A 15634-nucleotide genomic window follows, 5' to 3' on the forward strand; every position below is an offset into this window, starting at 1 on the left:
GTGTGTGTGTATTTGTGTTTTTAACCACAGCCCAAGATAACATGGATGAAGAACAAAATAATTATAATGAATGACCCACGGTACAGAATGTTTAGCAATCAGGGTGTTTGTACTTTGGAGATCCGCAAACCCAGCCCTTATGATGGTGGCACATACACATGCAGGGCTATCAACAGTCTTGGTGAGGCAGAAACTGAATGCAAATTGGAAGTTAAAGGTAAGGTTTTCTCTCCTGGATGAAATAGTTTTGGGTAGTAAAAATAGAGAGAGAGAGAGAGATCAGAAGAAGAGGTCCAATTATTTTTTGTTGTTGTCTGTGATGTTGTCTGTTGGGAGTGATGCTAGAGTGGATGAGTTAAATGGCAATAGAATATACTGTAGTAGTAGTAAAATGATTAAATATTTATGCTTGACTGGCCTATGAAAGATTATGTTTCTGAATGTCAAGAATATAATGGTACAGATAAATGGGTCATGCCAATGCTAAGCTACATGACATATATAGAAGATCTGAGACTTGGTCTGTCTGCATTTCTATTTTTAACATGAAAGCAGTCTGGACAGACTGGTTTAATTTACAGAACTTTAAAGAACAGACAAAGCAATTCCCACAATCTACTGATGAGAGAAGGAAGGACCATTTAGTGGTGCATATTATAAGAATAATTTATAGTATGAAAAACCAAATATATCATTCACTGTTTATATAACAAATTCAGTTTATCTAGTGTATGACTAGTATACGGAATGTACACTTGCTTTGGGACTCTGTGTGTAATATCTCATTTATCTTGTGCAGCAACTTAGGTTAAAAGAAGTGAATCATGATGAAAAATATCCATGCACAGATATAATTGTGCATAAGGCACTTACGTTTCTTCCTTGACTTTTCCTGTCCTCCATCTTTCTACCCAGAAGAGATGTTGTCATTCCAATCAAACTCAGTTCTCCAAAGCACATAAGAAATGATTAGCTGTAAAAAGCCATTTTTGATTCATGTTCTAAATGTTCAAATTAGACTAATCTGTCACTATAAGCCTTCCAACTGTCAATCTTACACTGCTTCAGAAATTCAATCTGTAATTGTTTTGTTAACAACACTAACTAAACTAAAAAAAAATGCCACCACAGAAAACACAATGTGTGCACTTCTAATGACTCATCCATAGCGGTAAAGGAAAGATCTAAAAATCTATGTGTTTAGCTCTTTCATCCTTGTTTAGTCCTCCATGCCCTTTAGCCCTTCTTTGCATCTCGGTTCACATCATTCTGTTTTAACCAAGAAAGCTAAAAATTCTGCACGTTGAAGCCATGAATTTAATTTTGCATCACAGCTGTAGGATAAATTGTTTTTCCCCTATCTCATGGCAAAGTTATGTCTTCTCCTTTCTACTGCATCTTCCTTCCTTCTCCCTCATTCTGGCATTTGATACTATTGTGTTTTATTAACTCAAACCACACACTCTTACTTAACTGGCTGATTGATGACATATCCTTTGGACAATTCAGATATTTTCCTTCCTCCTGAATTGGGCATTCTATTAAGGGTAAAGACAACAATACCCATTTGTCTGGGATGAAGCCCCACTGAACTCAATGACTTATTTCTGAGTAGCTATGTATAGGGGATTGTGCTATCCACCACCTTTCCTAAGAACATCTATATTTTTACTGGTGCTGAAACCAAGTGATTTCATGCCTACCTAGGTTCTCTTCTTACAGGAAATGAAATGTCTTTTTCCAGATACCAATTTATTTGCATTTCAGTCGGACAAATAATTGGACAGGCTCTTGTCCTGCCAGCTGAAGAGAATTGAAGTAGACCCTTTTAGGAAACACTGGACTCTCGCATTAGAGTCTAGTTCTTCATATAGTAAAAAAGATAGAACCAATGGGAATGATTTAGCCCCTGCCATCCTCAGTATTGTAACCCCAATCTAAATCTCCCCTGCTCCCAAGGCACTATTAATAATTAAGAACAAACAAACCATGAGAATGTATGTATAGATCTCTTGCTTGACATCTGCTTTGGTGACTGGAACAAACAAATTCAAGTCGTGACCTTTGAAATCAATAGAAGCTTAGTCATTGGCTTCCATAGGTTTAAAAATAATTAAGTTTTGTTTTTTTTAAAAATGTATATATGATGTTTTAAAGGGGGTAGCTAACTGGTTATTTTTTCTTAGTCTGGTGCTGTCTTGTCAGTGCAGGGCCTTCTGCACTAGTATCAACTTGTTTCTTCCTACCTAATGCAAGAAATCTTTACATATCATGTTAAGGCTATATCCCTGCCTTTTACTGTTGTTGATGCTACTGAGTATATGTATTTCTTGTATGTGTGAAAGATTTATTAGAAATGTGTGTGCTCCAGTTCCACATTCCTTGTATTTCCTATCTGCAACTGGACTAGCATGAGAAATAGCTCTGCTATAAGTAAGGGAAGCATCATTGTTCTTGCCCAGCATTTGGTCTTGCAATACATAAGGAATCAAGCTATAGGGAACTTCCTGAAAAATGACTAGGGTAGTCAAGTGGCATTAGGCAAGAGGTAGACCCTCCACAAAGTGTTGGGAGTGCAGTTCCCATCATCTCTGACAAGCATATCAAATAGCAAGGAATGCTGGGAATTGTAGTCAACATCTGGAGAGTGGCATGGTTCCTACCCCTGCCCTAAGAATAATAATTTATCATATATGCCTACAGGTTTTTCACAAGGGCTTTTATTTGGTAGTTGAGGAGAAAGACAAAACTCCTTGAAAATCGATTAAAACCATTAAATTAGCCTGAGAATGTTCAGTTGACCAAGGAGTTTTGGATAATTCCCAAAACATGTGTAACCACTTATTCTCAAGCGATGCTTGAAGTGAGCAGAACTACTCCAGATTAAGTGACTTGAGAACTGTGACCTGAGAAATGTTCCCAGCATATTGCTGTTGTGGTGTTATTGATGAGATTCAGTTTGTTGATTCAAGAATGTGTTATCCTTTAACAGTAGCAACCCACTGAGCAAATTACAGCTGATGTTAAGACCACTGGAAAACAAAGGGAGGGGGGAAGCTTTAACAGTGTTAAACAATTATGCAAAAGAATTTGGAACAAGAATAAATATTGGTACAAATATTCTAATTCTACAGTGATATATCATGGAGTAATGACCCCAGGAGAACCAATCTTCTTGTCGGGGCAGAAACAGGTTTCTAAACTCATATTCCACTAGGAATTCCCTTCCATTTCATTCCCTTTTTCTTATATAAATTGTGTTTGCATGAGAAGTGTGTATTTCCTATTTGTTCTTATGTTGTATGTTTGTTCCATGGCATACTGGCTATGGCATGGGCAAAACAGGCCAAATTAATCAAGAATCTAGGAACTAATGTTTAGATCATGGAAATATTAGGTTAGAATCTCCTCTCTAGTTAACATTTTACAGTAATGTAATTGTTTTACTTACTGTTAGCAGCATTCAGTCAACATCAAAAATGTGTCTAGATAGCTTATTTTAATCTGAAATCACTTTCTGTAAGACAACAGCTCAGTGTTAAATCAATAATTAACATTGGTTTTCTGAGCAGATCTAAGTTATTAAAATTTTAATTATTAAAAAGCATCAAAATGACCACACACAAGCGTACTAACAATGCACACTTCACCAGGGAGTAACTTCCATCAGACCTACTTCTGAGAAAATATATAAAGGGTTATGCTATTAATCTAATAAGGTAAATAACAATCTGCAATATATACTAACCAGTTTACCTAGATGGATATTTCTTTTCAAGGGCAGCGCCATTCTAACCACCCTGAAAACATAGTATTAAAAAAGCTCATGCAGAATAATTTTGTTTGTTACATGATAGCAACAATGTTTACAAAGGTATATAATAGGGTGTGAATTGTGTTATTTTTATAATGTGCTGTTAATACTTGATAATTTTGCTTGTTAGAATTTTGACATATATATATATCTATAATTCATTGCTATGTGTGTGGCTTTTCCCTCTACTGAGAAACATCCTGGATATATATATATTTATTTATTTATTTACTTAGTTTAGTTAGTTGCTTTGATCCTAGGTTAATGGCACAATCTGTTGGTTCCACTGTGTCTTCTAGCTGCCAGAGCCAACCTTTTTTGTTTGTGCATAATTAATAAAGTTTAATGTATTAATGGTAATGTTGAAGTAGTGCTGGACCCCTGCCTATTTTGACTTTCCATTTGCTTCTCTTTCTCTTACCTGTTTTACATAACTAAGGATTAAATCATCATCTTATCATAGTTGTGAACATAATTTCACTCGAGTTCTGTAGTTTTGTGTTTAGCAAGTTAAGTGCTTACAACTTCTCTCTCTCTCTCTTCCTTAGTTGCACAGTAAGGATTTTTGAATGTATAGTGTCATCTAAGGTAAGCTTTCATATGGTCCCTGCATATGAAGCTTATGTCTGTTGTCATGTCATACAAAGCCTATTGACGTATGGCATAATTTTCATTATGGCATTTAATGAAAATAGGGTAATCAAACAGAGGTTGTAACAGACTGACTTTTTATAATATTGCACTCATAATTAACAACTATCACTGAATCTGCCCAATAAATGCTTGTGATAGCACTTGTCTGCAGTGATGCAACAATTTACTAACAGCATATGTAAATAACATCTCAGGAGGATAGGAAAAAGCATGAGCCAGGTTAACAGCTTACTATACATCAATAAGCAAGCCAAATATCAGAGCATTCCAGCATCTTAAGCTAGTTATTTGCCTCAAGGTTCAGATGCCTGAAGAAATGATGCTAATGATACCAAACTATTACCTAATTTTACTTGAACATTTTACATTACAGCAACTTTAAAGAATGCTTTAAAAGCATGCCCATTTTGTTCTTTGTCTATCTTCGGCATTCACAGAAGATTAGGAAAGCATTATCCAAAGGAATGGTTTTTTTAAAAAAAAATCTTCAGTGACATGCCTTTTGTTACTCTTGAATCAAAATTATATAATGTGGTTTCAGTTGGATGTAGTAGGCTGCACATAAATGCTAGTTATATTTTCATTGGGTTCAGTATGGAAAAGTCTTCCTCCCTAAGGGTCAGTGGTAAAATGTGGCTTGGTAGTGCTGAAATTTATTGGAGGCGTTTGATTAAATGCATCTTCAAAAGGTCCCTGTGTTTCTGATTCCCAGGACAAATCAGAAATGCATCAGAAGGTAAGTTTTTTGTTAGTAAAGGTTGTGATTGCACTGCATCCAGACATATTTCAAGAAATGGTAACTGTTCTAAGGTGCCTTATGCCTTATAGCAGGTACAACTATTCCTCCCACCCCACTCCCACTAATGAACATCAACAAACTGTTGAACCTATTTTGGAGTCATTTCTAATCTCTGTATGATTTATTATCCCCAGGAGAACCCTTGAGAAATCAAAAAGTTGTGAAAACTATTGGTCATGACTATTTGTAATAAGCTCAAGAGAAAGTGGGTGTGTTCTATCAGCTTTAAAATGATGATTTGGCTTTGTAGGCCCATTCTTACATCAAACAAGTCATAGGTTTAGTGGTTCCACATTGTGCCATCCCACAGTTTTGGACAATATCTGTATTTAGCTAACTGTATAAATGGCCTCAACATGACCCTTTTGCAGGGACAGGTGGAGCTAGTACAGAAATAAATTGTATGACTTAGAGCTTCCCACATGTTTTCTGGACTCCTTTCTTATAGTATAATTATGCCATTCACAATGAGATCAAGGGAAAGGGTGTTGCTTTTCAGATACAGTTGCTCTTCTATAAGGTAGCTAAACTTACAAATATTCTTACAGTATCCAAGGAACTTAAGCAAAGATGTAGCTGTCAAAACATGTTTGTATAATATGTAGCTATGAACACTGAAGTTATCCACAATCGGTTTTCAATTTTGTATGGCTACAGCCTTACCACACACACACACACAAAGAGAAATCAATTAGATCAAGGCTAGAATTTGGAAAGTACAGCACACTGAAAGAGAAACCATTTGTGCACAAGTACTGAACAAAATTTTTAGAGAATAAATAAATTCAATGCAATCTAGAAGCAAGTCAAGTGTGCTTATTACGTGGGATTTAAGCATTCAAAGTGTGCCATAATGTTTATCTCCCTTCTCCTTAGAACAACTTGATACAGCCTTCATTATCTTTGCCACTACAAAACTGCTGAAAGTGGGTTAAGTTACTGTGCAGGAGACCTGGGTTCAGAAATGTTCTAGTTTTGAAACAATCACATGATCATCTCATCATGAGCACACTCTCAAGGAGTTAAGTCTCAAGGGCAGAACTATATTTAGGCTGCAATCCAACAACCCTTCAGCATCACAAGTATATGCATGTGAATCTGCACACAAAGATGAGCCATCCCTCCCTCTCAAGCTGCCCTGCACAGCCATTCTGTGCTTTGTTGCAAGCAGGCAAGATTGAAGAAGCTTCTGGTTGTGTCCCCATAGCTAAATGTAAAATTATTACAGCTGTAGTGAGACCCCTGGAGGACCCTGGCAGATTTTAGTCCTGATACTGTCATTTTGCATCTGGCTAGTGAGAGCCAGCATGGTGCAGTGGTTTGAGTGTTGGACTACGGCTCTGGGGATCAGGGTTTGATTCCCAGCTCAGCTATGAAACCCACTGGGTGATGTTGGGCAAGTCACATGCTCCCAGCCTCAGGAGAAGGCAATGGTAAGCCTCCTCTGAACAAATCTTACCAAGAAAATCCCATAATAGGTTGGCCTTAGGGTCACCATATGTCAGAAATGACTTGAAGGCACAAACAACAACAAAAACAACAAAACAAGGAGAAGATACTTCTGAAATCCTGCCTGCTCTCCATGAAGAATTGACTGGCTATGCAGAGCAGCATCAGGGCCTTTTCAGTAAGTCAGCAGAGGGCCTTTGCGTACTACAGAGGGAAGAAGAGAATGCCAACCCCTGCAACACCCCAAAAGGAGCATCCACTTGCAAAATGCAAACTTACACATACTGATGTTCCCAACAAGATACCAGCCATCATCCACTGGTTGATCCATGACTGACGATGTTGTTTAACTAGAGAGGATGTGACATTGCATTTTAATGTTCAGCACTGCTGCATTTACCCATCACAATTGCTTTGGCTGGGAAGTGTGGGTGATTGCAATGAATGCAATGATGTCATGCCAACATCTAATGCAATACTTGGGATTTGCAAGGAAGAGATATAGGAGTGCCAGTGGCCCCACACTTGCACAGACTTAATGATTTATTTCTTGTGCCAATCTAAATTTGATCAAAACCTAGATCGGTGGCAGAACATCTGCTCTGCATGTGCTCTGCATGCAAAAGTTCCTCAATTTGTTCTCAGGATCTCTGATTATATAAATAGATCAAGGAAAATATTCTGGAGGAGCACTGTCAGGCACTGCAGACAATACTAGTCTTGCATGCCAATGGGGCAGTAAATCTGGGTTTTAATCAATTTTAAAGTACTATTTAAGATTCCTGACCCCATAAACTCCTCCCCCCCCCCAAGAAATAGGTTCATTACCTCAGAATAAGTACTAAGGTACTGACAGCAAGAGCAGATTCACTATCCCAGTGACCTGGAAGCCATCAACTGGCACTAAATCTCACCATCAGAGGCAGAGGAAGGTGTGTTGCTGTTGGTAATCCACTTTTGCTTCTTGGCAACTGGTTTGATCTTAAGATCTAGATAAGCAGCATCTTCTTGTACCTCTTACTACTACAAGCATTGTGTAAACCAACAACATCACAGTGTAAAGGTCTTTGTTCTGCTGGGAAAGGGTATGTAAACTACCAGCACACTGGGGCCATCTCACTTGGTGTGTGCTTATAAACTGAATAAGAAAGAAAGGGGTGATTCATCAGAAGGAGGCTGTTTCTGTTAAGTATCTGCAGTTTAATTATATTTTTAACTTTTCTGTTTTAATGATATGGTATTGTATCCGTATTTGTTCTAAGTTTGTGAGCTATCTTCACTCCCAGAACTAGGGAAAATAAATATTATCTCTTCCCACCCCACCTTGTCCATAGAAACAGTAACTCGGGTTCTTAACTGGTCCTTAATCTCCATCCATAATAATAAGTGGAATACAGAGTTCTCGGTGAATTTCTTACCAAGGAATTAATCTCATTCTACATAAAGGAAAAAAATGCAGCAGATTCTAAAATTCTAAATTGTACATTTTTATAAATTTTAGATACAGATTCTACAAATTCTAAAGCTGTTTACACAGAAGTAAGTTCCATTGAAACTGCTGCTATTAGTTATGGCAGGCAGGATAAGGTTGCTCATAGCTAGACCTGTTTTTGTTCTGTTGTTTTGTTTTTAAGACAAACACCTGTTCTCTTGGTTGCTTTAACTGTTGCCTTATTCCTTGTCCTTAGGTGGGGTTTCCTTCTTCAGACTACTAATGCAAGGCGTGCCCCCACATATCATTGATTCCTATATACAAGAAATACAAGCAAGCAACCCTGATCAAAAGTAGAGCCTCACAACAATGCTTCACCACCACTGCATTGGAAACTGGCAGCCAGCACTGAAGCATTTTAACTCCTTATCGTGGCACTCCCATGGCACTTCTACAGCATGGCCTGATAATATCACCTCTTCCTCCTCCTCCCTCTTCTGCCTCCTCTTTCTCTTGCTGTTGGTGGAAAGAAAATTCACGCATGGATTGCTTTTTGGGATTGAAATGAAATAAATTGATGTTTAACCATATTTTTTAATGTTCCACATTGTTGTGTGTTTCTGTTCTCTCTCTCTCTCTTTCTCTTTTTTATGCAAAAAAAAAAAAAAAAAGCATGGGAACTAAATCTTTTAGTTTGTACCTTATATGGCTAGGTATATTATTTTTGTGAGAAGAAGATATTGCTAAATCCAGTGGCAATGCAGTCAGGCCTGGAAACACATACCTCTTTCGATAAATAACGGATATAACACTTTTCATAGGCTGCTAAAAAAAAAAGGACTGTTTGGTAGATGTTACTTGCAGCATTTAACAGTTATTTCAGCTGAATGCATTTTCCATTAGAAGGGTTTTCTTTCCTCCATTCATTTGTGAATCCCATTTCTCTCTCTGCTACTCATGTCATGTACAATAAAGCTGAAGTGTTTAAGACATAGTCGGATGACTGGGGTATTTTTTTTTCCACACTGGGCATTCTTAAGTTGTTGTCTCTATGTTATTACTCAAACTGCATAGCTGGGATGCAGAGGCCCAAACTCAGAGGTTTAGCACACAACTAGGTAAAGTAATTGGTACAACAATAATAGGTCCAGACAAATTACAACAAAGCAACTCTTAATAACTAGAAGCAGTATTAAAACTCAGTTGTGAAATGGCAGGTTAGGGCAGGAACCAGAGCCACTGGACACTAGGCCTAATCTGGCCTGCCAAGAGTCCAGTTTACTCTGTTTTCTCCCAGTATTCCACCTGCTCCCAGGGAGCCAAAGGAATTCCAGTTATCACTGATAGGAAGTGGTAGGGAAAGTTCGAGAAATGTTACTTGTGGGAGTAGATGGTGATCAGAGTCAAGTGTGTGTAGGATAAACACTAGGTAGAAAAACCCCTCTCAGCTCTTTGGTCAGGAACCCAATGTTGTCTGGGCATGTGGTCACATTCCTGACATCAGTGGTATGGCCATCACCATGATCCCATCATTTGGCACATAGAAGGCACTGGGTGAAGGAATCCAGCTCCTTTCCCCTGCTTTTAGGGAGCTGTAAGAATGTTAAAAGGTACTGGCAAACCTATCTCCAAATATTTCTTGCCTAAAAGACCCTATGAAATTCATGGGGTTGCCATAAGTCGACAAACGAAGGCATACACACCCACACACATGGCTGTTGCAGTCCTAAGCATGTTTACTCAAAAGCCCTGTTGGGTTCAATGGGATTTATTCTCTAATACGTTCAGGACTGCAACCAAAAGTACAATTTTGCATTGTATTACACAATTTTATATCTAACTATATTGGAATTTTGTACTGTGCATGCATGCACACACCCTAACATCACAAGCTTTCATATCAGTGAACATGAAGTCAAACACAAAAGCTTGATATCACCATCTCAATCCTAATCCCAATGTTTGGACAGAGTTCAGTGTAGTTTTAAAGGAATTTCTATCAAGTGGGCACAAATTAGAGAAAGCCCCTGTGGAACCCACTCCCTCAGAGTGTAGTGGAGTCTCCATCCTTAGAGGTCTTTAAGCAGAGGCTGGATGGTCATCTGTCAGGTATGCTTTGGTTGTGAGTTCCTGCATGGCAGGGGGCTGGACTGGATGGCTCTTGTGGTCTCTTCCAACTCTATGATTCTGTTATTCTAATTCACTCCTTTTTCCTGGATATGTCCTACATTTCAATCTTCTGTCCAGAAGGAATTCCAAAATGTCCTCTGTTTTAAGCACCACTAAGAAGCACATTAAGTAGCACCATGTTTGCTGTTCCCCTTCAAAAAATGTGTCTGCTTGGCAGCCTATCCTCACTGCAAATAGGGGAATAGGATGGCTCCTTCTAAAATTGTTTGTTTTCCCCCTTAGGAGCAACAGCAGACAGGACTTGCCGCCAGAGCTCAAGGCACATTTGTTTCTCAGAGGGGAAAAAGGACAGCTAAGGTGTTAGTTTCCCCTTAAATTCAGCAAATTGGGAAAATGAAAGGAATAATTTAAATAATTTAAATGTAAATTCAGTCAAGAGTCTGCTAGTAAAGTACAATGTTGAGCACTTGTCCTGCTCAGACAGAGGAGTTTATCACACACGAGAAATTAGCAGTGTAAATGGTGATTAACCTGTGATTAACCCGCAATTGTGTGAATGGTTTTCACATGACATCATGAAGCATTATTATCCCATGGATAACCTGTGATTAACCTGGAATTGCACATATGGTTTTCACATGATGTTGAGACAAAATGTGATTAAAGTGCCATTATCCCGTGAATAACCAGGTTAAGAACTAACAGTAATTCATTTACAGAATTTTCCCGTGGATGATGTTTTGCTGTTTCTTACCTGGTTATGCCCTGGTTCTTCATGGGATAATGGCACTTGTGTTAATGTCATTTTAAGCACATTTTAATGTCAACTGCGCATTTTAATGGGTTTTTCATTGTTTAAACTGCCCTTTTCCCTGTATGATAAACTCCAGAGCTCCCTTAAGTATATGGCAAGCCAGCAATGCATTTTAATGAAGGTATTAAGTTCATCAGAAAAATATGGTTGAGTACATAATAAAATATGCATAATGAGAACCAGTGTGGTGTCATGGCTTGAGTATTGGACTGTGACTCTGGAGATAAGATTTCTGTTCTCCTCTTGACCAAGTCACTCTCTCTCAGACTCAGAGGATGGCAATGGCAAACCTGTTCGGAACAACTCTTGCCAAGAAAACCTCTTGATAGGTTGGCCTTAGGGTCGCCATAAGTCTGAAACGACCTGAAGGGGCACAGCAACAACAAATATAATAAAATACAGTGTGTGTAATATAGCTGTAAATAAACCACATGCCATGAATTTATATCAGTGTTTTTAGCTTTCGTTTGGTAACAGCCTTCCTTTTTCTTGAATGTCTTACCATTTGCGGTGCCTTGTCCTCTACTGTGGTTGGGACATCCTCTGATCCCTACTTGTTTTGCCATCACAACTTGCACCACGGTTTCTGCCATTCTTGTGCCCACTTCCCATTATTTGGTCAAGGCCCAGGGTGGCTGGTTGTCCTAAGGAGAAGGCATCGCCAAATGTAGGACATTCAAGAAAAATGGAGGATATTGCAACATGACAGCTAAAAAACACTCATAGAAATATAAATTCAAGCTTCCTAGTCCTGCTCAAAATGGAGGAGGTTTTGGAAATCCTCCTGGACAGAAGGTTAAGATGTAGGACATGTCTTGGAAAAAGAGGATGGATGGTCACTGTGTCCATAACTCCTCTCAACCCTGCACCCTTCCTGCCCCACTTTATCTCCCTCATTCTCCCTCAAACATATCCAAAGGGCAGGTGATGCCCAGATGCCCTCACTGCAAAGGAGGACTAGGCACCGCCAAATAGAGGACACTGAAGGAAAAAATGGAGGGCATTACAACAATAAAAGCTACAAAACACTCACAGAGATATAAATACAAGCTTCTTGGTCCTGCTCAAAATGGATGACTTTTTCGAAGTCCTCCTGGACTGGAAAGTTGAGCTCTAGGACACGTCCTGGAAAAGGAGGACATGTCTGGTCACCCTCTCTAGAGCAAAGTACAAGAACATCCAAGGTCCACAAAACAGGGGACTTTAATGGGGCCAGACCAGGGGGGCCAGAGCTCCTAGCCGCAAAGGAGGACAAGGCCAGAAAAACTGAGGGGGTGACCAAATAAAAGCTTTAAAAACCCACTGATCTAAATAGAAACCTCTGCTTCTTGGCCCTGCACAAAATGGAGGAGGTTTGGGAATGCCTCCTGGACAGGGAAGCCGAAATGGAGGTAGTGTCCTGGAAAAGGAGGACATGCCTGGTTCCCCCGGGAAGGAAGGAAGGAGCGCCTCTTTGGGGGCTGCTGCTTTAAGGACACATTAAAACAAAGGACAGTCCTTGCCCAGAGGGAAACATTGGGGCATCCCCGGCCAGAGGGCAACCTAGCAAAGAAGGCAGTTCTTTCAGCAGTCCTGCCTTCAGTCGGGGCCAAAGTCTCCCTCCCTGCCTCCCTCCCTCCCTGGCTCCCTGGCTGCCCGCCTCCAGCCGGAGCAGAGGCCTCCACCAGGCCAGCCTCCTTCCTTCCTTCCTGCCTCTGGTCTCTTGCGTGGCCTGGGCCTTGGTTTGGGGGGATGGCGCTGCCGGAGCCGCTGAGCCTGGCGCAGCTGAGGCGCCTGGAGCAGCACCGCTACGCCGCCTCGGGCCGCTCCCTCTTGGAGCCGCCTCTGCAGCGCTACTGGGCCTGGCTGCTGGAGCGGACCCCGGCCTGGCTGGCCCCCAACGCCCTCACCCTGGGCGGCCTGGCCCTCAACCTCCTCCCCAGCCTGGCCCTCCTCGCCTACTGCCCCAGCGCCACCGAGCAGGTAAGGCCTTCCACTCCTTCCCGGCTCATAGGCTGCAGCCACACTGCAGAGAGAACCCGGTTTGGCACCGCTTTAACTTGTTGGCTGGCTCTGCAGTGTGTTTTGGAGCTCTGCCTCTTTTGCACCCAGGACCTTTGGGGCGTTAGGTTGAGACTCTGCAGACGAGGTTTAGGTTCCCAGCTGGGCCACGAGAACCCCCTTCCACACTGGAGAAATAATCCAGTTTGGCACCGCTTTAACTCTTTCTGGTTGAAGGCTATGGAATTCTGGGAGTTCGAGTCTGGACCCCACAACAAACTCCAACTCCCAGAATTCCATAGCCTTCAGCCAGGACAGTTCAAACAGTGCCAAACCGGGTTATTTCTCCAGTGTGGATGCCCCCTTGAACTCGCTGCCTGGCTGGCCCCCTGAATCTCCCAGCCTTGGCTGTTGTTGTCTCTGAGAGGCCTAGAGCCTTCTGCAGGGCTGACCCTGGGCTTTCCTGGCCCTGCTGCCTCTAGTCCAACAGGTTTGGCAATTTTTCCCAAGGGAAGGGAATATAGCCCTCAAGATGTTGCTGGACCTCAACTCCCATTATTCCTGGCCAGCATGTCCAATGGTCGGGGATTATGGGAACTGGTATCCATCATGGTCACAAGCCCCTGGTCTAGAGTTGGTGTTGTTGGTTTTTTTACATAGCATGTGAATATGAGAAGGGATGCATGTATACAGAGATGTTGCTCTGTTGTGGGATCTCCTCAAGAGTATTGTTTTCATAAAAAGTGGGATATAAATAAAAGTTGTATTTATTATTATTATTATTCCCATGGGAGAGGCATATAGTGGGCCCTTGTTATCCACTGAGGTTTAGTTCCAGGACCTCCGTGGATAAACAAGATCTATGGATGCTCAAGTACCAGTCAATCCAATGGCATAACAAAATGGTGTCTCTTATATAAAATGGAAAATCAAGGTTTGCTATTTGGAATTTATGCTTTTTCTGAATATTTTCAATCCTGATGCTTGAATCGGTGGATAAAAAATCAGTGGATAAGGAGGGCTGGACTCTATATACTCAGCACTCTCAGCCATTCATTTGTCTCTGAGGCTGCTGCCACACTGCAGAAATAAAGCACATTGACACCGCTTGAACTGCCATGACACAATGTTATGGAATTCTAGTATATGAAGCTTTATGACATTTTCAACCTTCCTTATCAGAGAGTTCTGGTGCCCCACCAAACTACAACCCCCAGAATTTCATAGCATTGAGTCAAGGCAATTGAAGTGGTGTCAGTCTGCTTTATTTTCTGAGAGTGCTGAGTATATGGAGTGCAGCCCTCCTTATCCATGGATTTTTTTTTTATCCATGGATTCAAGCATCCACAGCTTGAAAATATTCAGAAAAAGCGTAAATTCCAACGTGTGGCAGCAGCCTGGGATGATCCAGCTTTGGGTAGTCCCCTGCATGATCAGTCAGAAATATACTAAATGTACAGTGGGCCTTCCACATTCACTGGGGTTAGGGGCACAGGACCCCAGTGAAAAGTCAGCAAACCACAAATAAAAATATACATATTTTTAACCTGAGAGAACACCTGCCTAGGAATCTCTAGGTACTCCTGCACAACTCTGTTGTCTACATTCACTGGAAATGCATCATAGAATTGTGTTGGAGGACATACAAATGCCTAGAGAAGGGTTCTCTCTAGGGATCTCTAGGTCCTCCAATGCAACATCTGGTAAAGGTGGACCATAGATTCATGCCAGATGACCTAGAGATTTCTGTAGAAAAGATATTAATAAAATCCACAAATAATCAAATCCACAGAAGTGAAAGCCACAAATGTGGAGGGCAAAAACTGTACAAAAGATAAGGGGGAGCTACTGTCTCTCCCTCTGGCTTTGCTTCACGAACGAAGATTCAGGAAGGACTCATCCTGCGCTTTGTACAAGCGCATTGGTGACTAAAAAGGCCAATCTGGGACAAACAGGTCCGGTTGCAGAAAGCACAGCAGAAAGTCTCCTTGGGTGATGTTTCCGGGTTGTGGTTCTTTCTGCGTTGTTGTTTCTCTTCGAGATTCGTTTGGCGTGAGCTTTCAAAAGAGGCTGCAGCATCGTGGAAAGTGCGTCTCCATGCCTCCCGATGTGAGGCCAGGGCAGACCATTGTTGGTGATCAAATTGGCCAAGCCTGAGATGTTGTTTCAGGGAGTCCTTGTATCTCTTCTTTGGGGCGCCCCTCTTACGCTGACCTGTGGTGAGTTCACCATAGAATACTATTTTGGGGAGGCAATGGTCCTTCATGCTAGAAACATGTCCTGCCCAGCACAGCTGCGTCCTCAGTAACATGGCCTCAATGCTGGTGATCCCTGCTTGCTCAAGGACAGCAACATTTGTCACATAGTCAGTCCAGTGTATATTTAGAATTGTGCGTAAACAGCGCTGATGAAAGCGTTCAAGGAGTCGTAGGTGTTGGCGATAGGTGATCCATTATATATATATATATATATATATATATATATATATATATAACTGTTTGGTGGATTTTTTATGTTATTGGAGAACAATACATGAAATCGAAGGCTTTCATGGCTGGCATC

At 41.0% G+C, this 15634-nt stretch overlaps 2 protein-coding genes across 10 annotated transcripts in view; both read left to right on the forward strand.

The window, feature by feature from the left end:
• MYBPC1 (myosin binding protein C1) overlaps positions 1 to 8738 on the forward strand; it is a 113277-nt gene extending 104539 nt beyond the window's left edge. For 5 of the 8 annotated variants that reach the window (XM_089527944.1, XM_089527939.1, XM_089527941.1 and 2 more), the window contains 2 exons: positions 31 to 217; positions 8405 to 8738. In XM_089527944.1, the coding sequence (XP_089384070.1) occupies positions 31 to 217; positions 8405 to 8505 (288 nt within the window). In that variant the 3' untranslated portion in view covers positions 8506 to 8738. Of the gene's footprint in view, positions 1 to 30; positions 218 to 3134; positions 3194 to 4362; positions 4403 to 8404 lie in introns of all 8 variants that reach the window. The other 3 variants (XM_089527940.1, XM_089527945.1, XM_089527943.1) reach the window with 2 other exon arrangements.
• A 4034-nt stretch (positions 8739 to 12772) lies between these two features.
• CHPT1 (choline phosphotransferase 1) overlaps positions 12773 to 15634 on the forward strand; it is a 30219-nt gene continuing 27357 nt past the window's right edge. For both annotated transcript variants that reach the window (XR_016281503.1, XM_089527947.1), the window contains exon 1: positions 12773 to 13054. Coding sequence is in view for 1 of the 2 variants with exons in the window: in XM_089527947.1 (XP_089384073.1) it covers positions 12824 to 13054 (231 nt within the window). In the remaining variant the exon portion in view is untranslated. The remainder of the gene's footprint in view (positions 13055 to 15634) is intronic.

Source organism: Sceloporus occidentalis, unplaced genomic scaffold (genome assembly GCF_023333645.1).
Source record: "Sceloporus occidentalis isolate IW3139 unplaced genomic scaffold, rSceOcc1.0.p SCAF_5, whole genome shotgun sequence".
Lineage (NCBI taxonomy): Eukaryota > Metazoa > Chordata > Lepidosauria > Squamata > Phrynosomatidae > Sceloporus > Sceloporus occidentalis.